At 44.3% G+C, this 23,163-nt stretch overlaps 1 protein-coding gene across 12 annotated transcripts in view; it reads left to right on the top strand.

The window, feature by feature from the left end:
- The window catches only part of LOC113020886 (trinucleotide repeat-containing gene 6C protein-like), a 40,654-nt gene extending 18,230 nt beyond the window's left edge, over positions 1 to 22,424 (top strand). For 2 of the 12 annotated variants that reach the window (XM_026165168.1, XM_026165173.1), the window contains 18 exons: positions 35 to 391; positions 10,265 to 12,685; positions 14,169 to 14,363; positions 15,508 to 15,674; positions 15,786 to 15,863; positions 16,043 to 16,261; positions 16,503 to 16,643; positions 16,913 to 17,032; positions 17,203 to 17,286; positions 17,367 to 17,607; positions 17,691 to 17,843; positions 18,132 to 18,308; positions 18,523 to 18,687; positions 19,053 to 19,163; positions 19,886 to 20,104; positions 20,724 to 20,797; positions 20,897 to 21,036; positions 21,135 to 22,424. In XM_026165168.1, coding sequence (XP_026020953.1) covers positions 35 to 391; positions 10,265 to 12,685; positions 14,169 to 14,363; positions 15,508 to 15,674; positions 15,786 to 15,863; positions 16,043 to 16,261; positions 16,503 to 16,643; positions 16,913 to 17,032; positions 17,203 to 17,286; positions 17,367 to 17,607; positions 17,691 to 17,843; positions 18,132 to 18,308; positions 18,523 to 18,687; positions 19,053 to 19,163; positions 19,886 to 20,104; positions 20,724 to 20,797; positions 20,897 to 21,036; positions 21,135 to 21,534 — 5,462 coding nt within the window. In that variant the 3' untranslated portion in view covers positions 21,535 to 22,424. Of the gene's footprint in view, positions 1 to 34; positions 392 to 6,521; positions 6,660 to 10,264; positions 12,686 to 14,168; positions 14,364 to 15,507; positions 15,675 to 15,785; positions 15,864 to 16,042; positions 16,262 to 16,502; positions 16,644 to 16,912; positions 17,033 to 17,202; positions 17,287 to 17,366; positions 17,608 to 17,690; positions 17,844 to 18,131; positions 18,309 to 18,522; positions 18,688 to 19,052; positions 19,164 to 19,885; positions 20,105 to 20,723; positions 20,798 to 20,896; positions 21,037 to 21,134 lie in introns of those variants that run through there. The other 10 variants (XM_026165169.1, XM_026165171.1, XM_026165172.1 and 7 more) reach the window with 10 other exon arrangements.
- The last annotated feature ends 739 nt before the right edge of the window (positions 22,425 to 23,163 follow it).

Below are 23,163 nucleotides of genomic sequence, written 5' to 3' on the forward strand. Positions count from 1 at the left end.
TCTTGTTGTTACTTATCCCCACCCATTTCATCAGTGCCAGACTCTACCAAGCTCAACCCCAGCCCTCCTCTTCCCCCCGTCAACCCCAGTGCCATCCCATCTGTACCCCCAAGCAGTGGAAATGGCAAGCGCATCCCCTCCGGAGGTCAGCCGCAGACAGCACAGCAGTCCCAGACTCCGCTCCAGCAGCGCTACCCGCCCAGAGAGGTGCCCCCACGCTTTCGTCAGCAGGAGCACAAGCAGCTGTTAAAGCGGGGCCAGCCTCTTCCCTTGGGGACGCTGCCTCTCATCACCACGGGACGTCCCACCACTAGTGAACCTGCAGCAGCAACAGTAGCCATACACGCCTCTCTTTCCTGCTCCTCTTCCACTGCAGCCAGCTTGCCCACAGGTCTGTTGGTTTGAATAAGTACATTTAATGTTTTCTAAAAAAAATCTTGTGATGTTTAATAAATCGTAAGAGGTTATTTGGAATTACTTGTTTTACTGATGATATATTCAGCTTATCCACATGAAGTGGATATAAATTGAGAATGAGGAGTGAAATTCAGTGGAGTTACATTATGTTATACATATAGATGATGCACTTCCTATAATATTGTTTGACCTGCTTGTGATGGGATAAAAATGATACGCTGCTTTTATAATGTGTTGTGGGAGCAGCAATGCTTCTTCGTTTTAGCACATTGCTAGGTGGTTGCCAGGTAACCTGATGGCATCATAACATGTCATATATAATACATGTTTTGTGGATACAAATTAGATATCGTGAAATAAAATTGGATGATGCTTTTTATAGGTGCACAAATGTTAAAAACAGTTGATTTTAGCCCTGTTGCTAGGTTGTTGCTTGGCAACATGACATGGTCACAAGACTTGATATAGTTAAAAACCTTCAGGGACCTAAAATGTACCTGTGTGTCCCCTCATCCTGGTCTTGTAAGAGGAGTAAATGGACAAGGAAACAAACACACATACAGATTGTGTATTATAGTAAGATGCTACACATTTTAATCAGGCTTCTGCATGGACAACACTTTCTTGCTCTCACTGTCTGCATCACTAAAATTTAATCAAACAAGACAAAATAAAGTTGACGTTACTTAATACAATTAGAGAGTGCAGGTACTCATTGCTGCAGGATGTAAACTCTTGGTTCAGTCTGTACTCGAGCAAATTTGAGTGTATCCCATCAGTCACTGTCAAGTCTGCAGTTTTAGTTGCAACATGTAGAACACTACTCCAATAATAACTTTGGCTGGCTACAGCTACTTAGTCAAAAAGTATGTCATGCCACAACAACAACAGTGTTGGTTCTTCAAAGATCTCTACTAATATCTGTTTGACTTATCTCAGCTGTGCCAAAGAGTTCTGGCATTCTTAAAAAGCAATGGCTGTATCCACTCCTGTTTTTGTAAGGCACTGTGCTGGTAATCATGCAGTGTACCTGCAAGGCTGTGCAAATGCACAGGTGCCGCTGGCTATTGTTTATTTTCATTCAGCCTGTCTGGGAATTAGGGATGTGGATGTAGGAATACTGGGGTAAAGGATGGCAAGTAAACACAGCTGGCTATCTTTGTGTGTCTGTGTACTCTCCTTCCTGTGGTTTTATGTTTGGCAGTAAATCAGGTTCTTATGTGTTTTTAAGTGGCGGCAGGGAACGGTTATTTCCTAAAAAGGTGCTCTTTGGTGACACTTTAGGGGCACTGGACACTTTTCAATGCCTGAGGAGCAGCACAAACTTTCTCATAAATGTGTCGTCTGCTGTTTGAGTGCAGCCTTATCTCCATGGTGATAAGATGTTTATCCTGTCCACGTCTCTGTCTCCGCCTCCACCTCCACCACCTCCTCCATTATCATCTTCCTCCTACTCTTTCTTGAGCTTTCCTGACCATCCCTTCAGTATTTCCTGCTTTTGTAGGCGGAGCAACACTGCACTAGCTAGCAAGCTAGCTGGCTGCCTCAGTGGGCCTGACCTGGCATAGATAGAAAGACCGAGTGAGAAGGAATAAAAGAAAGAAGGAGAGAACTAGCATGGCAGACATCCAGTTCTGTGGGCTGAAGTGACTCATGGCTTACGGTAAAAGCTGCTGTTTCTCCCCGCCCCTCTCTGGCAGGCTGGTTCGGCTCTGCTTTTGCTCTCTCTGCGTCTTTAAACGGACTGATTACATTATGACAGACAGACAGAACGACCTCACAACACTAAAGGCAGCTCAAATGGACAGTTTTGCACAAGCATGACTCTGCGCCATATCCCCTTGTGATTCGTCATATGTCTCTTTAGTTAACTTCAGTCGAGTTTCACTGAGTTCCCTTTTGCTCTTCTAGTTTTATCATGTTTCCATCTCATTTTACACTGTATTTCATTACCTGCCCACATGAGGCCTTTTGACGAGCAGTAAAGGTAATTCTGTGTGCACCACTGTGTATACATGCGAATGTATGTTAACGTAAACAGTCATAACTTGAATGTCCCTGCTCAACTTGACTCATAACAGTAAACAGCTGGTGTGTTTAATAGTCCAGGCTCAGGGCAAGAGTTAAGATTGTATGTCATAAAGATTATTAGCTATTCTCTGGATTAAACGGCTGTCTCTATCAGGGATATGTGAGGATATTACATAGGGAAATCCTGGCCTCCCTTTGACTTGACTTGTTTAGGTGAACTGTTATGACTGCATGGTTGAAAGTGCTAAAATTTATAGCTACCCCCTTTTTGTATTTGTGTAATGCTCTGTGGGAAAAGCCCTTAAAACATGATCAGGTTTTTTATGCCCATAAGCTGCATTAAGACAAAAATGGCATAACATTGTGGTATGAGCCGTCTTTGTCAAGTGAAAGGACAGTGCAGCTAATGTGCTAATGGCTTGTCTGGTGGAGCAGAGAGAGAGTGAGTACATGCTTGCTAGACTTGATGTGCTCTTTAAGTCTGCTGATGATGCTGTAAAAGAGCCTTGGGAATCCCCTCAAAGAGGACTGGGACATCTTGTGATGTGATTAAACATCAGCTCTCGCTGATTTTTTTTTAAAAACTTTATTTTCTTCTATCTTGTCTTTCTTACACTGTGTCCCTGCTCTTCTGACTTTGTCTGGTGTGCTGGTTGTTCTTTTCCTCAACCTCTGCCACGCCAAAACACATGCTCACACATACTGTAAGTAAAGAATGTAAAGTATCCGTGATTAGTCAGGCTCCACATACTATATTATATGTGTAACTGTGAGTCTTCCCATTATTATCACTCTCTCCCTGATGTTGCTGTTTTGTTTTTTTTGCTTTGCAACAATTCATATCCCGAGGCCCTTTCATGTAGAGAAGGCATGACACCGAGCTATTTTAAGACTGGCATGTTGAAGAAAGACCTTGACCTGGTTTATCCTTTAGAGAGGGAGGAGAAAGATGATACTGACAGCCAAACATGATGGCCAGATGTCTTTGCTGTGTACTTTTTAAAAGGCACAGATTGTCCTTCTGCCATTCTTTTCCCCTTGAGATAATGTTGAGATTATCGGCAAAGCAGTTGCAAAGAAAGCATCCATTAAATCAGGTTTTGCATATGTATATACGCACAGCTCCTGTCCTTATCTCACCCTTGTTTGTCAGAGAATTTAGCAAGCTATCTGTGCCACTTTGGCTTTGTTGCTACTGCTGCGCTGCAAATATCTATTGAGGAGTGTTATATTTGCCTTCAACAAATCTGCTGGTTATGCCTGTGGTTGATGACAGCTGGCATTGTGTCCTGTTCCACTTTGCCTTGTCAGGATATCCGGGTCACTGTTGCCATACAGTTTAACCCTGCCTCAACTCTAACTCTTAAATCTGTAACACTAAAACTTGCCATTATTGCAGAATATCCCAAACACAGCATGCAGTGACTAAATAGCTTTGTCTTGCATCTTGTTGTGGTGTGGGTGTGCAAAAGGGCCATTTTCTGCGTGCTATCAACTGGAATTGTAATGCTTATAACAAAAATGTGTCACATTAGTGGCTACCAACCCTATTAATAGCGTTTTTGATTAACCATCATCTCTAGCTGATATGTAATTTTTAAAAAATCATTACAATTCCTCTAACAATTTGTGCAAAACTGCAAACACATTTACACATTTTTCTGTCTCATGGGGAAAAAAACCCCCATCAAATCAGCTCATGTGAGCTGAGCTGAAAAGTGCCTAAAAGGATTTGTAGAGCGAAGATGCTCCATAATATCAGCAATGAAATGTTGGATACAACTTGCCCCAGTTAAGGTCAGTAAGTGGGTTGCATTGTAATAAAAATTAAACTAGTTAATTCAACTTCCCAACAGTTTCTACATCACAAATTCGCCGAATTTTTGAGTCCCTCTTGTGTTATTTTTGTTGCTTTGTGCAGAAGTAGAACAGGAAATATCAAAGTAGGAAAGACAATTTTTTTTTTTTTTTTAGTTGTCTTGTTTTGTAGTACTGAGACTTCAAAATAGTATAGCATGACGCAGAACAATTGTTTTTGCAATGTTTCTGCATCAAACCCATTCTATCAATAAGTTTGATAAAACGAACCCCTGCTGCCGCTGCTGTAATGTTTTGCACTGATTACAATGCATCAAATCAAACGCAGTGTGGCGTTTGAGACCATCATAGGCAGAGGTAGCAGATTCCTGGGAGGTGCACGTTTGTGTGTTTATCAGAGAGTTCATTCATCTGGCTGGCAGCATGCATTGTCAGCTCTGTACCATCCAGTCTCTGTGCCCCTCAGGGACTTCATTAAGCCAGGATCAGTACAGCTGAGGCCCACATAGCCCTCCTAGATTATTTCCTCCTCCTATCTCTCAACATCCATCTTTGTCCTTCATTTTCTGACTTCTTTCTTTTATGTTTTCGTTCCTCTGGATCCCTCCCTTGTTCTACCCTCATCTCCATTTCCTCCACAAGTACACCCTCTGAGAATACATTGGCCGTGAAAGTATTCAGATTTCTATTACCAAACATCCGTCAAGTTCATAGGAGTACTTTACAGAAAATAGAAGGCATAGTTGAGCAAATTGTGCATGCCGTACATTTCTTGGGAAGGTGAAAAGGGAAACGTTAAAGCATTGTTTGCACAAAGAAGGCCACTTCAGCAAGGAAACTCGAGCTTCCCTCGCCTCTAGTCAGGTGTGTTGTACAAATGTTAAAGTGAAGGACAGAGAACAGAAGGCACACAGGCAGTCCAGTACCAGATCAGACCGCATCATTTTACAATCAAGAAAAATGAGCATTCAGCAAAATGACCCAAAGTGTGTTAACCGCTTTTTGAAAGAGAATTTTTAAAGCAAACAATCCTCCACCAGCTTTTGACCTGAATCACACAGACCACCTAGCTTTCCAAGCTAAAGGATCACAAACTAAATACTTGAACATTTCAAATTTTAGTGATCCCACCACTGGATATCCGAATGCTTTAGCTTTCTTTTAAACTGTAGCTTTTGCTTTTACAGTTTGCTGCACGATAAAGTAATAGATATACAACGAAGCATCCGAGTTGTTGTCAGGAAGCTGTTTGTTTTTTCCTCTACTTGGATGCACCATCTGTACTTTGTGTAAGTTAGCACACAAAGCGAGCGAGTGGCCATGACCTCACCGTGCATTAGGACCTCACAGCCGAGAGGCACAGGGGGCTGAACTTCAGCCATAAAGGGACTCTGTTCTCCACTAAACATTGACTTATTGTCTTGTTGTGTGGGTGCTGGGATCATTTGTAAACAATAGCAGCCTTGATCTAGGGAGCTGCTGCTCCCTGCTCTTCCTATCCTCTTCCCTCTCTGCCTTCTATCTCATGGGTATCTTCCTCTGTTGTCTCTGTGTGCGTCACTCCAGCACCATGTTTTGAACCAGACTAAATCACACACAAATTAGCAGATCCCTTCAACCTTGCTTATTTCATGTGTCCAGAAACCATCTCCCCAAAGTGACAGCTCTGTTTTTGATTACTGCATTTCCGACTTGCAGCCATAAATTTTGACAAAAATCGACATTTGTCATCCTGTGCATTCTTATCCTGTGTCTGTTCATGTGTGAGGAAAATTGCCATTCCAGCTCTGAAGGGCTTCTCTCGCTCTCTTTCGCCTGCTGCCGCTATTCAAGAGGTTTTCCGTCGTGGGCGGCAGCACTAATTGCAGACGGAGCTAAATGTTTAGTGACAGTTTTGAAAGGTTGAAAGATGTGAGGGCATGGGCGGGAGAGAAGAGCCCTGCTTTTTTGTTTTACATCATGGCTTGAGAGTGAATAATAAAAGTCTCCCCTCTGTTTCTCTCACTCTCATCCCCTCCCCCTCCCCGCTGAGTCGGCCGCGTCTCGGTGCTTTTCCAGAGAGGGAGAATATCCTCCATCAGGATAGGAATAGAGCGCGATATAAATAAAGCCGGAGAGAAGCAATAGATAGGAGAGGAAAGACCCAGTCAGAGCAGGGTTAGTGGGAGGGGCCGAGCAAGAGGGGTGAGGAAGGAAGGGAGGTGGTGGAGGAGGATGGGGGGGGGGGGGGGGGTTGTCTCATGCCGTGCAAGAGCTGTGCAACTTCTTGGCAGCATTTCAGATATGAGCCTCAGAAGCTTGGCGAGCCGAGCAGACATATTGAGACAAGGATGGTCGCTGCGTTGCACACAACCTAGCTCTTTACAGGATGGTCGGGAGGCACCTCTCCACAGGTATTTCATTACTGTGTTGCACACTCTTCTACTTTCTTCTTGCTCTCTGTTTTTCCTCCCATCCCTGTGTTGTTTCGGCTGATTGCGTTTGCGCACTTTTAAATATTAAAGCGACAGTACACTGTCGAGCATGCAGTGTCGTGTTACGATGTTCTGTGTGTGTTATTGTGAGGAAAGCATGTGTGCTGTTGAAGCAGGAGCACTGGTTATCCAGACAGGAGATCAGAGCCTTTTTGGCTCTAGTTCAGGACTGAGAAAATGGCGGCCCTGCACTTCTCAGTCGAGTGACGCTACAGAACGACGGCGCTGTGTGTGTCAGAAATACATTGCCCTCTTTTTCTTTCTTTCTTTTTTTTTTTTTTTTTCTCCCCCTTGCTCTCTTCTGCACCCTCTCTCCCTTGTCTGTAGTTGCAAGCATTAAAGTAAGCTTGAAAACATCTTGGTGCACGCATCCTATCACTTCCCTCCTGTTGTTGTGACAGTCGCCGTATTTGCATACAAACTATGCACGCATGTGAGGGCGCATGTAAACAACAGAGGCTTCAGTTTGAGATGTAGCAGAAATGAGCCAGTGAGGTGGCGCAAGGTTGATGATTGGAGTAGAGTTTATTGTTTCAGTGCTGAAAATCGCAGCCGGATTGCTTGATCCATTCTACTCGCTCTCGGAGAAATAAGATGAAGCATTTTTGCATGCAGTTGTATGGGTAGATGGATGTTTTCTGAGGTGTAGAGGTCGTAAGTAAAAGATGTTGTCATTGATTGCATTCTGCAACATGGTTCCCAAGTATGGAATTCCTTTTTTGACTTTTTGGTATAAGGATGCTCCAATCCAGCTTTTTCCAGTTCCTATACTACACCATTACAATGGCTTTGGGTAACTGCCAATACTGAGTACAGGCCCTGTGACAACTTTGAGCTGTAATCCACAGTCTGATGGAAAGAATAATGTAAGATAACATCATTTAGCCTAATTGTTGCTTTATGAACTTTGTAAATTAAGATGCTGGAGTTTAATATATATATAATAATAATAATAATAATAATAATAATGGATACTTTATTGATCCCCATGGGGAAATTACTTGTTTTTCTCTGCATTTGACCCATTCACTCAGTGAAGCAGTGGGCAGCCCACTAAGCAGGCGCCCGGGGACTAAATTGGTACTAAATTGTACTAAATTGGTATTTATTAGTGAAATAACTTGGGACACAGAAATGAATTAAAAAATTTAATAGATAATAATTATTTGCACTAGGGTTATTTAAGTTGAGTGTGAGGATCACTACTGTTTACTGTTTTCCTTTACAATAACGCTAGCTTCTAATATAGCCCTGCTCACAACAGGAATGTGTTGAGTCACACACTTGTATCTCAGCTGGAGTAGAGCTCAAAAGAAACAGGAAATCTGAAATAACTGAGTTGACTTGTGTTACCATGAGTGAAACGAAGGCTTTAAAACAGGTGTTAAACCAAACACAAGAGACGCTGATGGGGAAGCATTTTTGTTTATTTAGCACCTTTGAATATAAATGTCACAACAAAAATGAACATTAAAAAACAAAAACTTGCCCAAAAGCATGTTTTATTTAAAATTAACTCTGGAGTTAATGGGGAGACAGTGCAGCTGAATTGATAGCTCCCTCATATTGTGTTATGCTGCCTTCCAGTTGTAGGATTTTTCCACTCAGAAAGTTGGAGAAGCCCCGCCAACCCCGACTTCATAATCCAAGATGGTGGCAGTGCACGTCAACAGTAGTAAAACTGGGAATCTGTGCTATAAATGTTGTGTATTTGTGACTCGCTAAGCAAGCTGTACACAGAAAAACGACCAAGGTATTGTGTGTTATTGCTGGCGATGGATGAATGGTTCGACCTTGCTAAAGACCAAAATAAATCCTGCTATTTCTTGCTTTTACTACTGCTACCACAGCAGTGGCATCACTCCCAGCTTCAACTTCAGAGGTAAAATGAGCGCAGCATTAATTCAGCCTGTGCTCTGTGTGCTGACAACTGTTGTAGTAAACAGAGAGGCCCCAACAATAAAGGAATATCACATATCAGATCTGTGCGTCACTAGTTGGAAAGGTGCAGTATCTATCTGTTATGACTTCTGTTTGCAGTGTGTGTTAAATTATTTCAGCAAAAATATTTTACATGCAAATGTTTTTAATTTGATTTATTTTTAACCTTGTTTGTTATAAATAACCTTAGAAACTGAAAACTTTATTATTGATGCTTGAGCTGTATACATGCACAGTAAAATAAAGAGCAAAGCTGTCAAAAAATTAAGACTATGTTATTTTTACCTGAAGGTATTACAAAAATAAATACATTTCAGTGCATTTGAAATACATGCAGAATTTGGTTTGTTATTGATTTGCTGATATGGGTCAGTCATTCACTAAAAAAGACATTCCCTAGATAGCAGCATATGTTGCTCTAAAGCCTGTGCACATATATCTGTCAGGATTAATGGTGCACAGGTGGAGACTTGCCATGTCCACTAAAGCACCTCTGCATCACGGTTCCTGGCTTTTGAATTGTGTGTTGATTGCAAGCTGGAATGTCCCTGTCCTCTTCCGTCTGGAGCATTCCACTTCCATTATTTCTCCCAGAAATTGCTCATTTTGATTGGTCAGACCACAGAACATTGTTCCACTTCTCCTCAGTCAATCTTAAATTACCTGAGGCCCATAGAATGAGGCAGTTTTTTTTTTTTTTTTTTTTTTTTTTTTTTTTTTTTAAATGGTAGCGTAGTTTTAACTTGCATTCATGAATGCAGTGATAATGTTGACAAGTATTCCTGAGCCTGAATCTTTTTATGACCTACAATACATAATAATAATCACAATGATGATAATAATAGTTATTATTATTATTATTATTATTATTATTATACGTAGAGCAGTTTGTTTGTTTTTTTTATGATAAAATATAAAATACTTCCTCTTGCAGTCTGTATGAACTTCTTCCCATCAGCCTCTCTGGAAACTTTTTTATCTAATCATGTTACCAATTAGCTTAAAAGGTTCCAAGATAGTATTCTAGCTTTGTACCACGTTTCCAATCTTTCTGTTGTTCCTTTCTTTAAATACTCATAACTTTTCAATCATTTTCAATTAGAAAAGCAATGTTATCACTGCCATTTTTTTAAAGAATTGCACTAAACTAATTGAACATTTGAGGGAAAGACGAGAGAAAAATATAATATCATGTTTTACTACAAATTCTTTAAACGTACTGAATGCACGGCACCTTATTTTGATAAATGACATATTTTAAAGTGTTTGTTCCTTTAGAAATGTGTAGTATACAAATAAAGTACATAATTTTTATTCATTTACTAATTAAAGCCCCCTCTGTTATCATATTAGTAATTTTTCCTTTTATTTATTTATTTTTATGTGGGTGGTATGTATTTTCATTTATAAAGCATGGTGAAGACACATTGCATGTTGCCATGGTATTTCAATCTTACTAAGCAAATGTGGGTGTGATGACGTATGCAACTTAGTCTCTCTGCTGTCATCCTGTTGCTCCTGCTTATGGCTCATGATTTTTTTTGTGTGTGTGTCTATTTTCCTTGTGTGTGTCTTTCACACAGAACTGCCCCCACAGAGTGGCCAGGGAGCCCAGTATGATAATCCCCTCTGGGGGCACCTGCCAGCCAACAGAAGTGCTACGAGTGCTGCATCTTCCACCAATCTCAGTGGCTGGGATCAACTAATTATCGACCAGAAGGACACAGAGGCTTGGCCTTCTATTACACTCAGCCAGAGCCAGGTCCCTCCAGGAGGATGCCCTTTGGACACTGACTCTGGTCACCTGACCAGCAGCAGCAGAAGCAGTAGTACTAGCAGTAGTTGTAGTACAGTGAGTATGGCCACGGGAGCAAATAGCCAAACAGGCCACTTCCCTGCCAACCACCTCAGCAGCAAAGCCAACAGTGGGCCCAGCCCTGCCAATCATACTGGAACCAGCATGCTCTCTGGCCAGGTTGCAGCCAGTCGCAGCTGGGGCCCTGGGGCTGTATCTTCCCATTGCCCCCCTCAGTCCTCAATGGGGAGTGAAACGAAGAGTGACAGCCCAGGAGGAGGAGGCAGTACTAGGAGCTGGGGTCCTTCATCATCCTCCAGCACCAACTTTAACTTGAACCTAAACCCTAATGCCAACCCGTCTGCCTGGCCCATGTTGGGGCATGACGGAAGTGGCACAGGGGGAGGCAGCTCAGGGGGAGCCAACACCATTTCACCTCCTCACTCTACACCCAACCTCTGCAATCCACCTGGCCCCCCACCAGCCCAGACCAGCACCTGTACCGGAGCCAACACTAACAGCAACTCCTCGGGGATTGGCAATGCCTGGATTACCATGATGGCTTCTGATGCAGAGCCACACCCCTCCCCGTCCACGAATGTGTCTTTCAGTTCAGAACCTCAGAACCTTAAAACTGATGGACCAAATCACACTAATAAGCAGGAACCCCCCAGCCCCATCCGCAGTTTGCCTGGCTGGGGAAGTGCACCTGTAGGCTTGGGTTCCATGACCCAGCCACCGCCAGGAGGCTCACAGGTCAATGGTGAAGATGGTAATTCAGTATGGGGTAACAGTGGCAACTCAAAGGCAAGTTCATCTAAGGAGGCACCTGGCTGGGGCCATGAAGGAGATGGAACAGGGAACTCTGGAGGCTGGGGTGAACACCCTGAAGAGACCCAGGGAGGATGGGATACACCCAGCTCTCCCGCACAGGACTCTCAGTCCATCTCATGGAGCAGGGCTGTAAGCACAGCTGCGGCTAGTGAAGGAAGCAGTGACAGCATGGAAGGCCATCCCCAGCAAAAAGACCGGTCATCCAGAGAAAAATCAGCTCCTTTGATGCCTGCCCAGGATCTGGACCCCAGGGTGCTGTGCAACAGTGGCTGGGGACAGACTCCCGTTCGCCAGCACACTTCCTGGGACATGGACGATACCAAACGTAAGAGTGATGTAGCCACTGGATCATGGGGCTCTGGCTCAACCACTCCAGTCGATGCCCAGGGGCCCTCCAACACTAACACAGGCCCTAGCCAGATGACTGACTCTGGGAGCAAAAATGATGCGCCTGGTTCTCAGGGCACTTCTAGTTGGGGTGGTAACATAGCAGCTACCAACCAGCCAAGCTCTGGTTGGGGAGAGCCACCCAGCAACATCAAGCCCCCAGGTGGCCCTGGTGGTTGGGGAAACCCTCCACCAGGAGGTCCAAGCACCAGTATACCCAAAAATGGTGGTCAGTCCTGGGGAGAGAAGCCAAGTGGGTGGGAAGATTCTCACATCAAGTCAGGATCCCAGAACTGGGGAGAACAGCCCAAAGCATCTCACACTTGGGCTAGCAGTGGAGTGAGCAATAACACAGCAGAGTGGGGGGACTCAGAAGAGAGTAAAAAGAGTCCCACTACTGCTTGGGAAGGAGAACCACGAGGCTGGGGAATGTCTTCTCAAGGACCTGGAGGTAATGGTGGCTGGGGAGAGTCACTTCCTCAGCGACCCAGTGGTCCCTCTCAAGGCTGGGGGGGCAAGCCTCAAGATGGGCCTAGTGGTAACAATGGAGGAGGGAGCATGGGGTCCTGGGGGGGATCGGGCTCAGTGAAACAAGGTCCAGGTAGGGGTGGAAATAAGCAGGAATCCTCAACAACTGAGCCTACAGGCTGGGAAGAGCCTTCCCCTCCTTCCATCCGACGCAAGATGGAGATCGATGACGGGACCTCTGCTTGGGGCGATCCCGGTACCTACAACAAGGCAGTCAATCTGTGGGACAGGAACAATTCAGGATCGTCCCAAGCTAAAGTTACTACTGGAGGCAATAATCCCCCCAGCACCAACAACAACCATCCCCACCCTCTCAATCACCCTTACCACGGGCCACCTGCACCCCTACAGAGCCACAGCCAAAACAGCCAGAACTCAGGCCCCACCAGTGGGCCTTTGGATCCTACTGTGCAACACCAGCCTGGAGCATCTCACAGCAGAGGTCCCCTGATGGCTCAAGGTAAGGTGATATAAACTATATATTATGCAGACTGTAACATGACTTGCTCAGATTTCCCTGTTTATGAATGCTAACAATGTATAGTTAATATACACAGTCAGCATTCAAATTTTGATTTCAATGAGTTTAATCTAGTTAATGGTAAACTATAATGCCTGCCTGGGTTTCCTAGTTTCTTCATCCTTGTTCACTGTTCAAAGCAAAAGGTGCTAAAAAGCTTGTTTGGTGGTTGGCTTTGTCCGCTGCTAAGCTCCAAGCTGTTGATCCACTTAAAGGTAATATCTTAACCTAGTTTACTCTCTTTGGATTTGCCTCTAATCAACTATCTAAATCAGGTGGGTAGGGCCAGGCCTGTCCCTCAGTGACGCCCTCACACTTCACAACTCTCGGCTCGACTATGGGGGCAACCCTGGCAACCTCACATGGCAGAGGAAACACAAGAATGCTGTTTACAAAGGGCCTCGTGAAAATATTGATTCACCACAAACTGTTTGAGGTGGATAGGAAGTGTGTAATTCTATAGGAGCCACCATCTGTCAGTAGTTGAAGTGAGGAACAGGAGGAGGAGGAGCAAGACACTATGCACTGGGCAGAAGCCTCCTGCTGGCCCTCATTTGACTCTTCATGTTGAACCCTTTGGATCAATCCTGACAGCAGGCTGTTCACTGGCTGTTTAATATAGAGTTTTAGTGACTTACGATGGATAGAAACAAACTCTTCAGATGAGATTATATCTTGTTTAGATCAGTGCACCTCTTACCCAGTGACACAAGAGGGTTGAATGTTAACTATAATTTTGAAGCAGCCTTTGGGACTTGACCTTTCCTTGGGGAGAGAGCTAAACTGAGCTTGGCGCTGCTGCAGGCCTAGAGACAGCACTCTGTCTTTCTTGCCAAAAGGGACGGGACCATGCCAAATCTTAAATGGGCATCTCCTCCCTCCATCAACCTTCCTGCTAAGCCAAACCCAGGTTTCTGCCTCTCTGCATGGCTGGCATTTCACACTTCAAAGCAGAAGGCTAAATCAGTTTAGTGGTGTTAACCGGACTCAGTTATATTTAAGCCTCAGGTTATTAGGGATCAAATACTAAAATGTTTGGTTTTTCTATGTATATATAGACATTGAATATGGTCAAGACACAATCATACATCACTGTTAGATTTCCATCCCATTTTCTGTGTCTTGGGCATCTACCATGCACATTTAAACTTAGCTAGCAAAGTAAACCAGGCCGTGCTGTATGGCACAAAGAGCCTTTATTGTTGCTCTGTATGAAGGGCAAGAAATAATGATTTGGTCTCTTAACTGTCATTTAAACACACAATTTTGCAAACAGAAGTCAGTGTAATGAACAAATGGCGTATCGTAACAACAAAATCTTTGTAGTTTAGTTTGACACTGTGTGGTCACAATATTGGAAAAAAAACGCCGCATGATCTGATTGGTTTCTGAGTAGTACTGATTGTGTTTGTGTGTCCTCCAGGTTGGGGAGAGATATCCAGCTCCCACACAAAATCGGAGAGCTCCTGGGGGGAACCTGCATCTTCCCCGGTTAGCGTGGATAATGGGACGTCTGCCTGGGGCAAACCCAGCGGGAACTGTGGGGGCTGGGGGGAAAGCAATCCGGAGAGCTATGGCAGGGGCAACCCGACAATGACACCTGCATCTTGTAAACCTGGTAAATGGCTCAGTCTCGTCCAAGTGTGGATAGCTTTGGGATACAATCATACTGTATGTGTTGCTATACTGCTTAAAAACAGAAGTTTAAAAATTCTCTCCCGGTGAGTCAAGTCAAGGACATCAATATGGCACAAGGGAAGCAGGAGTACTTGGGTTTTGCACATAAATCTACACTGACCCCTAGTGGCTATATTATGTTTTTGACGTAGTCTCTATGTGAAACATAAAACCTTCACATTTACTAGATGTAAAACATTGTACAAACAAGTTTTTAATTGTGCATTATAAACATTACTAGCTTAAGAGACTCATGCATATTACCCAACCATCCCCAGTGCTTTTGAGCCAGGTTGTCAAGCGTGGTTCAAACATCCTACCCATATAGTTGAGATTAACTTGGACCAGGGAATAGTAGATAATAGAATAGAATTTACCTGTTGCTCTTATTCATACTGCTTATTTTAATAATTAACTTCTTGTTATTTATAAAGACAATAACAATAGAATTAATAGTAGCTTTGTGCTCATGGTAACATAACTTACATTCATGTTCTTAATGTTAACTTTTTTTTTTTTTTTTTTTTTTTTTTAACCACCAAAATGCCTCGTTCAGCTGACTAATGGTTACTTTTAGTGATTCAACTATGTTAATTTAACTAAGGCAAATTACTCTTTTGCTAAATGTTTTGACATATTGCTCATGTTTCCGTCTTGGCATATTTATATTTAAAAAGAAAAAAAAAAGAAAAACTTGTTGCATGTGTGGCTTTGAGTGTTGTGAGCATTTACTCTTCAGAAATGAAACCACACTTTCGAGCAAGTCTGTGTATTTGATGCACAGTGCAGCCATGGTTGTAAGAGACAGCTGCACTCACACTCAGAGGCTCTAAAAGAGAGATAATGGGTATTAAAAACAGAACAGAACTCTGCTTTAATCAAGGTTTGTTTGTTTTTTTATTAATACTTTGGCCCAGTCATTGTTCCAATACTGGGTTTCAGTATCCATCCTGTTGATATGTGAGATATTGTAGTACTTTGAGCATGTTATTTTAAATAATGACAAACATCACAAATATGCCACATAAGGTACCTGTTTTGCCCTTATTATTTGTTGTTATGCGTTTTTGTGTGGTTGTTTCCAGCTCCCAAACCTATGCAAGATGGATGGGGAGGTGGAAGTGAAGACCTGAGCCTGTCAGGTGGTCAGTGGGATGCAGAGGAGGTAGACATGTGGAATAGCACTGCCTCCCAGGAGAGCAACTCTTCCTGTAACTCTTGGAGCAATGCAAATAAAAAGCCCCCACCAAAGGTATGCAGCACAAATGCTTGGATAAAGAACACTTCCTTATGCTTTTATTTGACATCATAAGAAATCAGTTAATTGCACTGACATTGTCATTTTTGATCACATCTCCTACAGGGGAAGATCCCAGGGAAGCAGGATGAGGTCTGGATCATGAATCGTCTCATCAAGCAGCTGACTGACATGGGCTTCCCTGTGAGTGCTTAGTCTTTTCTTCAAATATAAATATATATAAAAAAAAACATTCAATAGCCATTTTATAAACTTCTTATTAAAAGACTAGTAATTAATAATAATAAAGCTAATCATGAAATGCTTATAACAGCATAATTTTGATCCGAACATTTTGGGATTAATCTCTTTTCTGTTTTCAGAGGGATCCAGCAGAGGAGGCTTTGAAGAGCAACAACATGAACCTGGATCAGGCCATGAGTGCCCTGCTGGAAAAGAAGACGGAGCTTGACAAGCGTGGGATGGGGATAGCTGGCCACGACTACAACAACGGGCTCATCAACAAGCCCATGAGCTGCCCTCGGCCTCCGCTTCTTTCCAAAGACCCCTCAGCAGATCCCCGCCTGCCCTTCATGGATAAGGTGAGTCACTCCATTGTTAATCCATATTTAAATACGCTCTGCATGTGCAGTATTAAATTCCCTGCTGATGACAGCAGAGTGTCTAAATGTTTCCTGGGATTTCTGCACGTTGTAGTACATCATACCTGAGCTGGTCTTATGATGCTTAAAAGCCACAAATGTAAATAGTCTCCATTAAAACAAGGTCACTTCAGTAGAGTAAATGCTAAAGAAAATGATCGACATGTCCTCTTTTCGGCAGGTGCAGAGTGGAATGTTTGGCGGTGGTGGAGCAGCACAAGTCCGGGCCATGCCGCAGCCGCCTCCTCAGCCACCAGTGCCGCCTCTCAGCTCCTCTCAGCCTAGTCTACGTGCTCAAGTGCCTCAGTTTCTCTCCCCTCAGGTACACTCATACACACAAACATATGAACTTATTTAACACTTCCTGTCTAAATATTAGGAGAGAACGAGTTTGTATGTATACAGTGGTGAATACTTCAGACTTGTACCATAACCTTTAAAAGCAGCCATGTGAGATTCTTACATTTATTATTTCAATTCAAATGTCTCAGAGTCTAACACGAGAAAGGTGCAGACTATACATAAGGCAGATTCTCAGATTTGCATCTTCATTTTGTTAAGTCGTTGCCTACTTATCTTTTTCTTCCACAGGTTCAAGCACAGCTCTTACAGTTTGCAGCAAAAAACATTGGTCTGAATCCTGCACTTTTAACCTCACCAATAAACCCTCAACATATGACCCTTCTAAATCAACTTTACCAGCTGCAACTGGTGAGTCTCATTTAGTTTTATCTGCTTTCAGTTTTGTTGGATACATCTGAGCATTTTAAATTCATCTTTAACCTCATACGTAACTAAAAAGGACATGTGGTCATATTGTTTAATCTACATTTATTGTACGTGGCATTGAGAAACTTTTAATCCTGTTTATGCCTGCACAGGCGTACCAGCGTTTACAAATTCAGCAGCAGATGTTGCAGGCGCAGCGCAATGTTTCTGGCCCCATTCGACAACAAGAGCAGCAAGTAGGTTCACTTTTTAATTCTCCTACTGGATCTGTAAAACCTGCGCATTGAATATCCATCATGTTTATTTTTTTCCCTAGGTTGCACGTACAATCAATAACATGCAGCAGCAGATCCAACAGCACCAGCGTCAGCTGGCCCAGGCCCTGCTGATGAAGCAGCAGCAACAGCAACCGCCCCCTTCCCACTCAGGCCTGCATCCTGGTGGAGCCAAATCCTCCCTGGATTCATTTCCAGGTCATCCCCAGGCTCCAGGCCTCCCGGACCTGCAGACCAAAGAGCCGCAGTCATCTCCTAACACCTACAGCCCCTACTCTCTCTGTGAGTAGTATCAGCATTGCTCTTTGAATGTGGAAAAGTAGTCCTTGCAGGATTGTGAAGTAACATCTCCTTAATGTCCTCAGCTGGACTGAATGTAAACTGCATGGAGGTGGGAAGTCTGTCAATGAAGGAACCCCCCCAACCCCAATCGCGCCTGTCACAGTGGACACACCCAAACTCAATCGAAAGCCTCTCTGGAAACTCTTCTCCATTGGAGCCCAACCTGGGCAAGCACGGTGAGAAAGAAAACGGGGCTCACTGTCATGATTATTTCACCTAATAGCCTTTTGACACTGGAGACGAGTGTTCAATGTGTAAAATGCAGATCTGAAATGTGGACTGGAAGTTGTATATCCAGCATGATATATTCAAACAATATGTTTACGAGACCCAACGCCAGCTTGAAAATCCCTTTGTATTTGAGCGTGTTGAAAATACTGTTTCAGCAGTTTCTGCCAGTTATTTAAAAACTGTTAATGTATTTGGGTTTTAGATGTCTCATTGTCTCATTGTGCTTTTCTTAGGTGCCAACCTGGGCCCTCCTGGAAAGCCCACTCAGCTGGATGAATCTTACAGCCCCTACAGCCTGATATCCAGCTCAGAGTCTCCTTCCAGCCCTCTGGTGCCTCCAGACAGCTGGGGACAAAGCAAAGGCAGCAGTGACAAAATGGCCAATGGGACCAATATCAACTGGCCACCAGGTGAGCAGCGCTCATGTTCTCAGTTTGTCAGCTTTAAGTTTGTTATGTTGTCTGCCAAAAACTGCTTTGTCATATCTTCAGGACAGGCATTTGAATTCATGTGCAGAAAATGAGCATAATAGAAAAACCTTTACCTGTGAAACATGCCTGTTATAAGTTTCTTTGGTGTCCCGTAAGTAAGAAAATCATGCGCACGTGTTCCTTTTACTTTCAGAGTTTTGTCCTGGTGTACCGTGGAAGGGCCTCCAGAATATCGACCCTGAAACTGACCCCAACGTGACCCCCGGCAGCGTCCCCAGCGGACCCACCATCAACACAAATATCCAAGATGTCAACCGCTACCTGCTCCGGGACAGGAGCGGAGGTGAGAACAGGAGAAGTGAGTGAAGGCCGGACCACGTCGCCTCCAAATCAAGATGCTCAGTTTGAGTGTTTTGGTTCTGATGTTTAAAGTCAAATAAGTAAAGAGATGAATTGGAGATGATTTTAAAAAAGAAAGGTGTATGAATCAGCCGTGATCCGGTGTATTTCTGCCACCTGAGAGCCTGCTTCTTTTTCTTTCGTTCTTCATTTTCCTACTTTTTTAACTGCTGCTGTAATCATTGTCATATTCTATATTCTTCTCTTCTTAAAGAACCTTACTGTCATCATTTGTTGTGTGTTTTTCTTTATGCCATTTTCTCTCTGCTGCGTTTTCCTTATTTGTTTTGTATCTATTTGTTTGTGTTGCTGGCGTCGGCTTAGGCTCCTCTCCCACCTCATCTCAGAACGAGGCTCTGCCTCCCTCCACTGATTGGCCAGTCAGTGGCTACACTAGCTCGTTCAGTCTTTCGTCCCCGGAGATGGAGGATGCAGGTACATGGTTTATCCACAACCACCCACCCACCCCCTCGCCACACTGCAGTGGCTAATTTCACTGCAAGTCAGCATTTTCCTCTCCTTCCTGTTACTTTAACACCCAGAGCTTCAGCCATTCACTGGAGAGACGTGTCTTCTTTTCCATACGAGTCACTGCCCCTGATTAAACGTGACCTTCATTTGAGCTGTATCCCTGTCAGTTTTGTGTATCATGCAGTGCATAATCCCCTCCCTGCGATGTTAGTGTATCTCCTTCCTCCTCTGTGTGCGGCATGGAGAGTACAGCTTGTCGTGTTTCCCGTTTTTATAGCGACTCTTAACTGGTCTGTTTGAAAGAAGTAATTTTCCTTTTGTGTGTCTCTCAAACACATCTCATGCATACGCTAACACACTGTGGGGTTTTGTGCCTCCTGCGCCACACACAAATGTGCATGAAGGCCACCAAGTTCAGTTATTTTTGGTTTATATGTAAAGTGTGTGCTTCACAGAAACAGAAGATAGATTTGTACCATGACACAAGATGAGATTATTTTGGAGTAAAATCCAGCGAAGGCTGTACTTTGTAATGCAGTCTTTACTTGCTTATTCATATTCACCTTTGGACAGTTTCTCAGAACTTTTCAGCGATTTCATCCTGCAGGACTCCTTCCTGCGGGAGCGGTTGTCTTTCGGACGAATGATTCTGCAGACCAACCTTTGCCATCTTCTTTTTCTTGTAGGTAAACTGTCAGAGATGAAATCCACTTGGTCTCCAGGCCCCATTTCTCACAGCCAGGCCTCTCTGTCCCACGAGCTGTGGAAGGTCCCACAGGGCCCTCGGAGCAGCACCACAGCCCCTTCCCGCCCCCCGCCTGGCCTCACCAACACAAAGCCTTCCTCCACCTGGGGGGGCAGCTCTCTGGGTCTGGGACAAGGCTGGAGCAGCTCTTACACCACAGGTAGTGTTACAAAGAGGTTATTGTGTCTCTAATGTTTGTCATGTTCCTCTTCAAATGCTTCACGTGAATTTTGTCATGTCATTAATCCAAAAGACAGATATAACTGTTAAAATAACAAACCAACAGAGCTTCAAACTTTTGGAAGACAATGCACTTCTAATAGGAATTGTTTCCATGGGTGATTTGGAAGAAAACAGCATTCATGTGAAAATACTGGACATTTAAAAAATGAAAACAGTGGAATAATTAGAAATGAAACCGTATAGCAAAGAGGAAAAGTTCACATTCTGTGAGCCGTGCAGAGGTTAGTGTATTTAAAGTACTATGTGTGAGCGTGGTTGTCAGTATACTCTCATAGGAGGAGGCATTTTGATGTGGCCTACGACCGCAGGGCTGCTGTACAGGTAGAGCACAGGCAGGAATAACGCCTCGAGAAGATCTTGTTGTGGTTGAACGTTGAAATCAACTGACTCTGGTCAGCTTTTCTTTTTTCGTGGGTGAAGTTGACACCACCCATTGAGCTTAACTGACTTGATTCTGGTTTCACATAAGCTTGGGAAGTATGAACCACATGCCAACAGACTTCTTCCTTTCACTGCTGTCTCTTTCTCGTGCACAGCAGGTACCACATGGAGTACAGACAGCTCCACCAGAACAAGTAGCTGGCTCGTGCTGAGGAACCTCACTCCGCAGGTAAGAGGCTTGCTTCTCCACAGTTTTTGAAAATACGCCCCTTTGTAGCTAAAATTAAATGAGCTGGCTCACCATTGGCAGCTGTTTTTTCTTTTTCAGATTGATGGTTCGACTCTGCGAACACTGTGCATGCAACACGGCCCCCTCATCACATTCCACCTCAACCTGACACAGGGAAATGCTGTAGTGCGCTACAGCTCCAAGGACGAAGCTGCCAAGGCGCAAAAGTCCCTGCACATGTACGTGCATCAGCGCATTGGTTCAAAGTGTTTCACTCAGTTAATTTTAGGGCATTTAACCATGAATCATTTGTCTTTGTGCTTCAATCTCCACGCAGGTGCGTGCTCGGGAACACCACCATCCTGGCCGAGTTCGCCGGGGAAGAGGAAGTGAACCGCTTCTTTGCACAGGGCCAGTCACTCGGAGGAACAACCAGCTGGCAGGCCACTCCAGGCACCAATCAGACAAGGATGGGCGGGACCGGGTCTGGAGCGTCTCACCCCATCGGGCACTCGCCCCACTGGAACAACAACAACAACGGCGCCGGCAGCAACAGTAGCAGCGGCGGCCTGGGAGCAGGCGGAACAAAAACAGGTGGAGAGCTGCTGTGGGGTGGTGTTCAGCAGTATTCCAGCCTGTGGGGACCCCCGAGTGGAGAGGAGGGACGGGTCATGGGGAGCCCCACCCCAATCAATACACTGCTGCCTGGGGACCTGCTGAGCGGGGAGTCCATGTAGGATAGAAGAGTCTAGGCTTACAAAAACAAACACAAACAGGAGCAAAAACCTTGCAAATCAATGTGGAGATAATCAGCGTGGATGTAAAGGTGGAAAGGAGAGACGGAGGAGGACGAGGAAACACCTTGCTGCTCGCCCTCGTCAGCCTCGTCTCCTCCTGGGTTTTTACTGACATTTTTAGTTGCAGTTCTGTTGTGAATCCCAATAACGGATATTTTGATCACAGTGTTCAGCTTTTTCTTCACAGGAACGAGAACTTTATTTTATTTTATTTTTTCAGAAATGAACTTTTGAGAACTTTGCCGTGCGAGACGTACTTTTAGTCAAACTGACACAGTGACGAGCTGCCATCTTTAAACTAATCCCTCACTGCCTATTTGAGGCAATCATACTGCACCTCAGAGATCCATGGAAAACAAAAAGGCGTCATTCCCAAAGTTTAAAAAACCCTTCAATCAGAGTGGTTGTTGAACTTTCAGCTGGTCCAGACTCCACATTTGTTTCTCTCAGCACTAATAATTAGCCTTAAACTATTTCCTGCCCTGCTATCCTCACTCACTCTGTACTTGGTGAAGAAGCATACGGACACCTGCACACCCTTATTTCTGAGCCAGTGAAACCTGAGTGGAGAGTACATGCTGCTGCGGCTTAACAACCGCTTAAGCAACCACAGCTCGCGACTTCAGTGCATTGTTTTGTTTAGTTTTGTTTGTTTGTTTAAAAGCAGATTGAGTTCCCCTCACAGCGCTCAAAGGGAATGATGCAACTCTGTTCGCCTTGTTCAAGCCATTTATTTTTGTAGTTTTATTTTTAATTTCTCTTCTTGAACCATTGCAAACAAAGCTAAGAAATGATATTATTCAAAATGTGTCTGTCAATCTTATGTGGTGGTGTCGAGGGACGGGGTGGGTGGGGTCGTCGCATGTACAGTTAAGATGGGCGACAGTGATGAACCACTGCTATTACTATGGAACTGTAAAGATGAAACACTTCGATGCACCTCAACTCACTTGCGGGGAGACACCTCGCAGTTTGGTCTCAGTCTCTCAGACCCAGTCACTGATGCTGTGGAGGAGGAGAAAAAAAAACTTAAGTCGTTCCCTGCCTCTGCCTCGCCCCCTCTACCGTGCGCGCCCACTCCGCCTGCAAAGCAACCATTTCAAGCGACGTGCAATATTATAGCCACAGACTCTCACCGTCCAAGCACCCCTACTCGCGGGATTAATAGAGGAGACTGTAACGAATGAACTGCAAACACTTGATCGGTCTGCCCGCCAACTTCACCACCCACCCATCCACCCGCCTGTACCGGCCCTCATCTCCTCATTGCAAAACAAAAAACAAACAAACAAAAAAAACCCTGCCACTATAGCTTCCCTTTGTCTCCCCCAGCAGGGTGTCAGGAGAGTAGCACGCTGGCCTTCTGTCTAAACACAAGGACGCACACACCACCCGACTCTCCACGATTATGCTTGTGACTGATTTTTGGGGAGAAGGACAGGCAGGTGTGCGTGCATGTGTGTGTGTGCGTGTGTGTGTGTGTGTGCGTGCGTGCGTGCATGACAGGGTGATGGCGTCAAACCAAAACAAGAAGACCAGATGACTCCCCTTCCCTCCATTTTACCCACA

This window comes from Astatotilapia calliptera, chromosome 4 (genome assembly GCF_900246225.1).
Source record: "Astatotilapia calliptera chromosome 4, fAstCal1.2, whole genome shotgun sequence".
NCBI classification, from domain to species: domain Eukaryota; kingdom Metazoa; phylum Chordata; class Actinopteri; order Cichliformes; family Cichlidae; genus Astatotilapia; species Astatotilapia calliptera.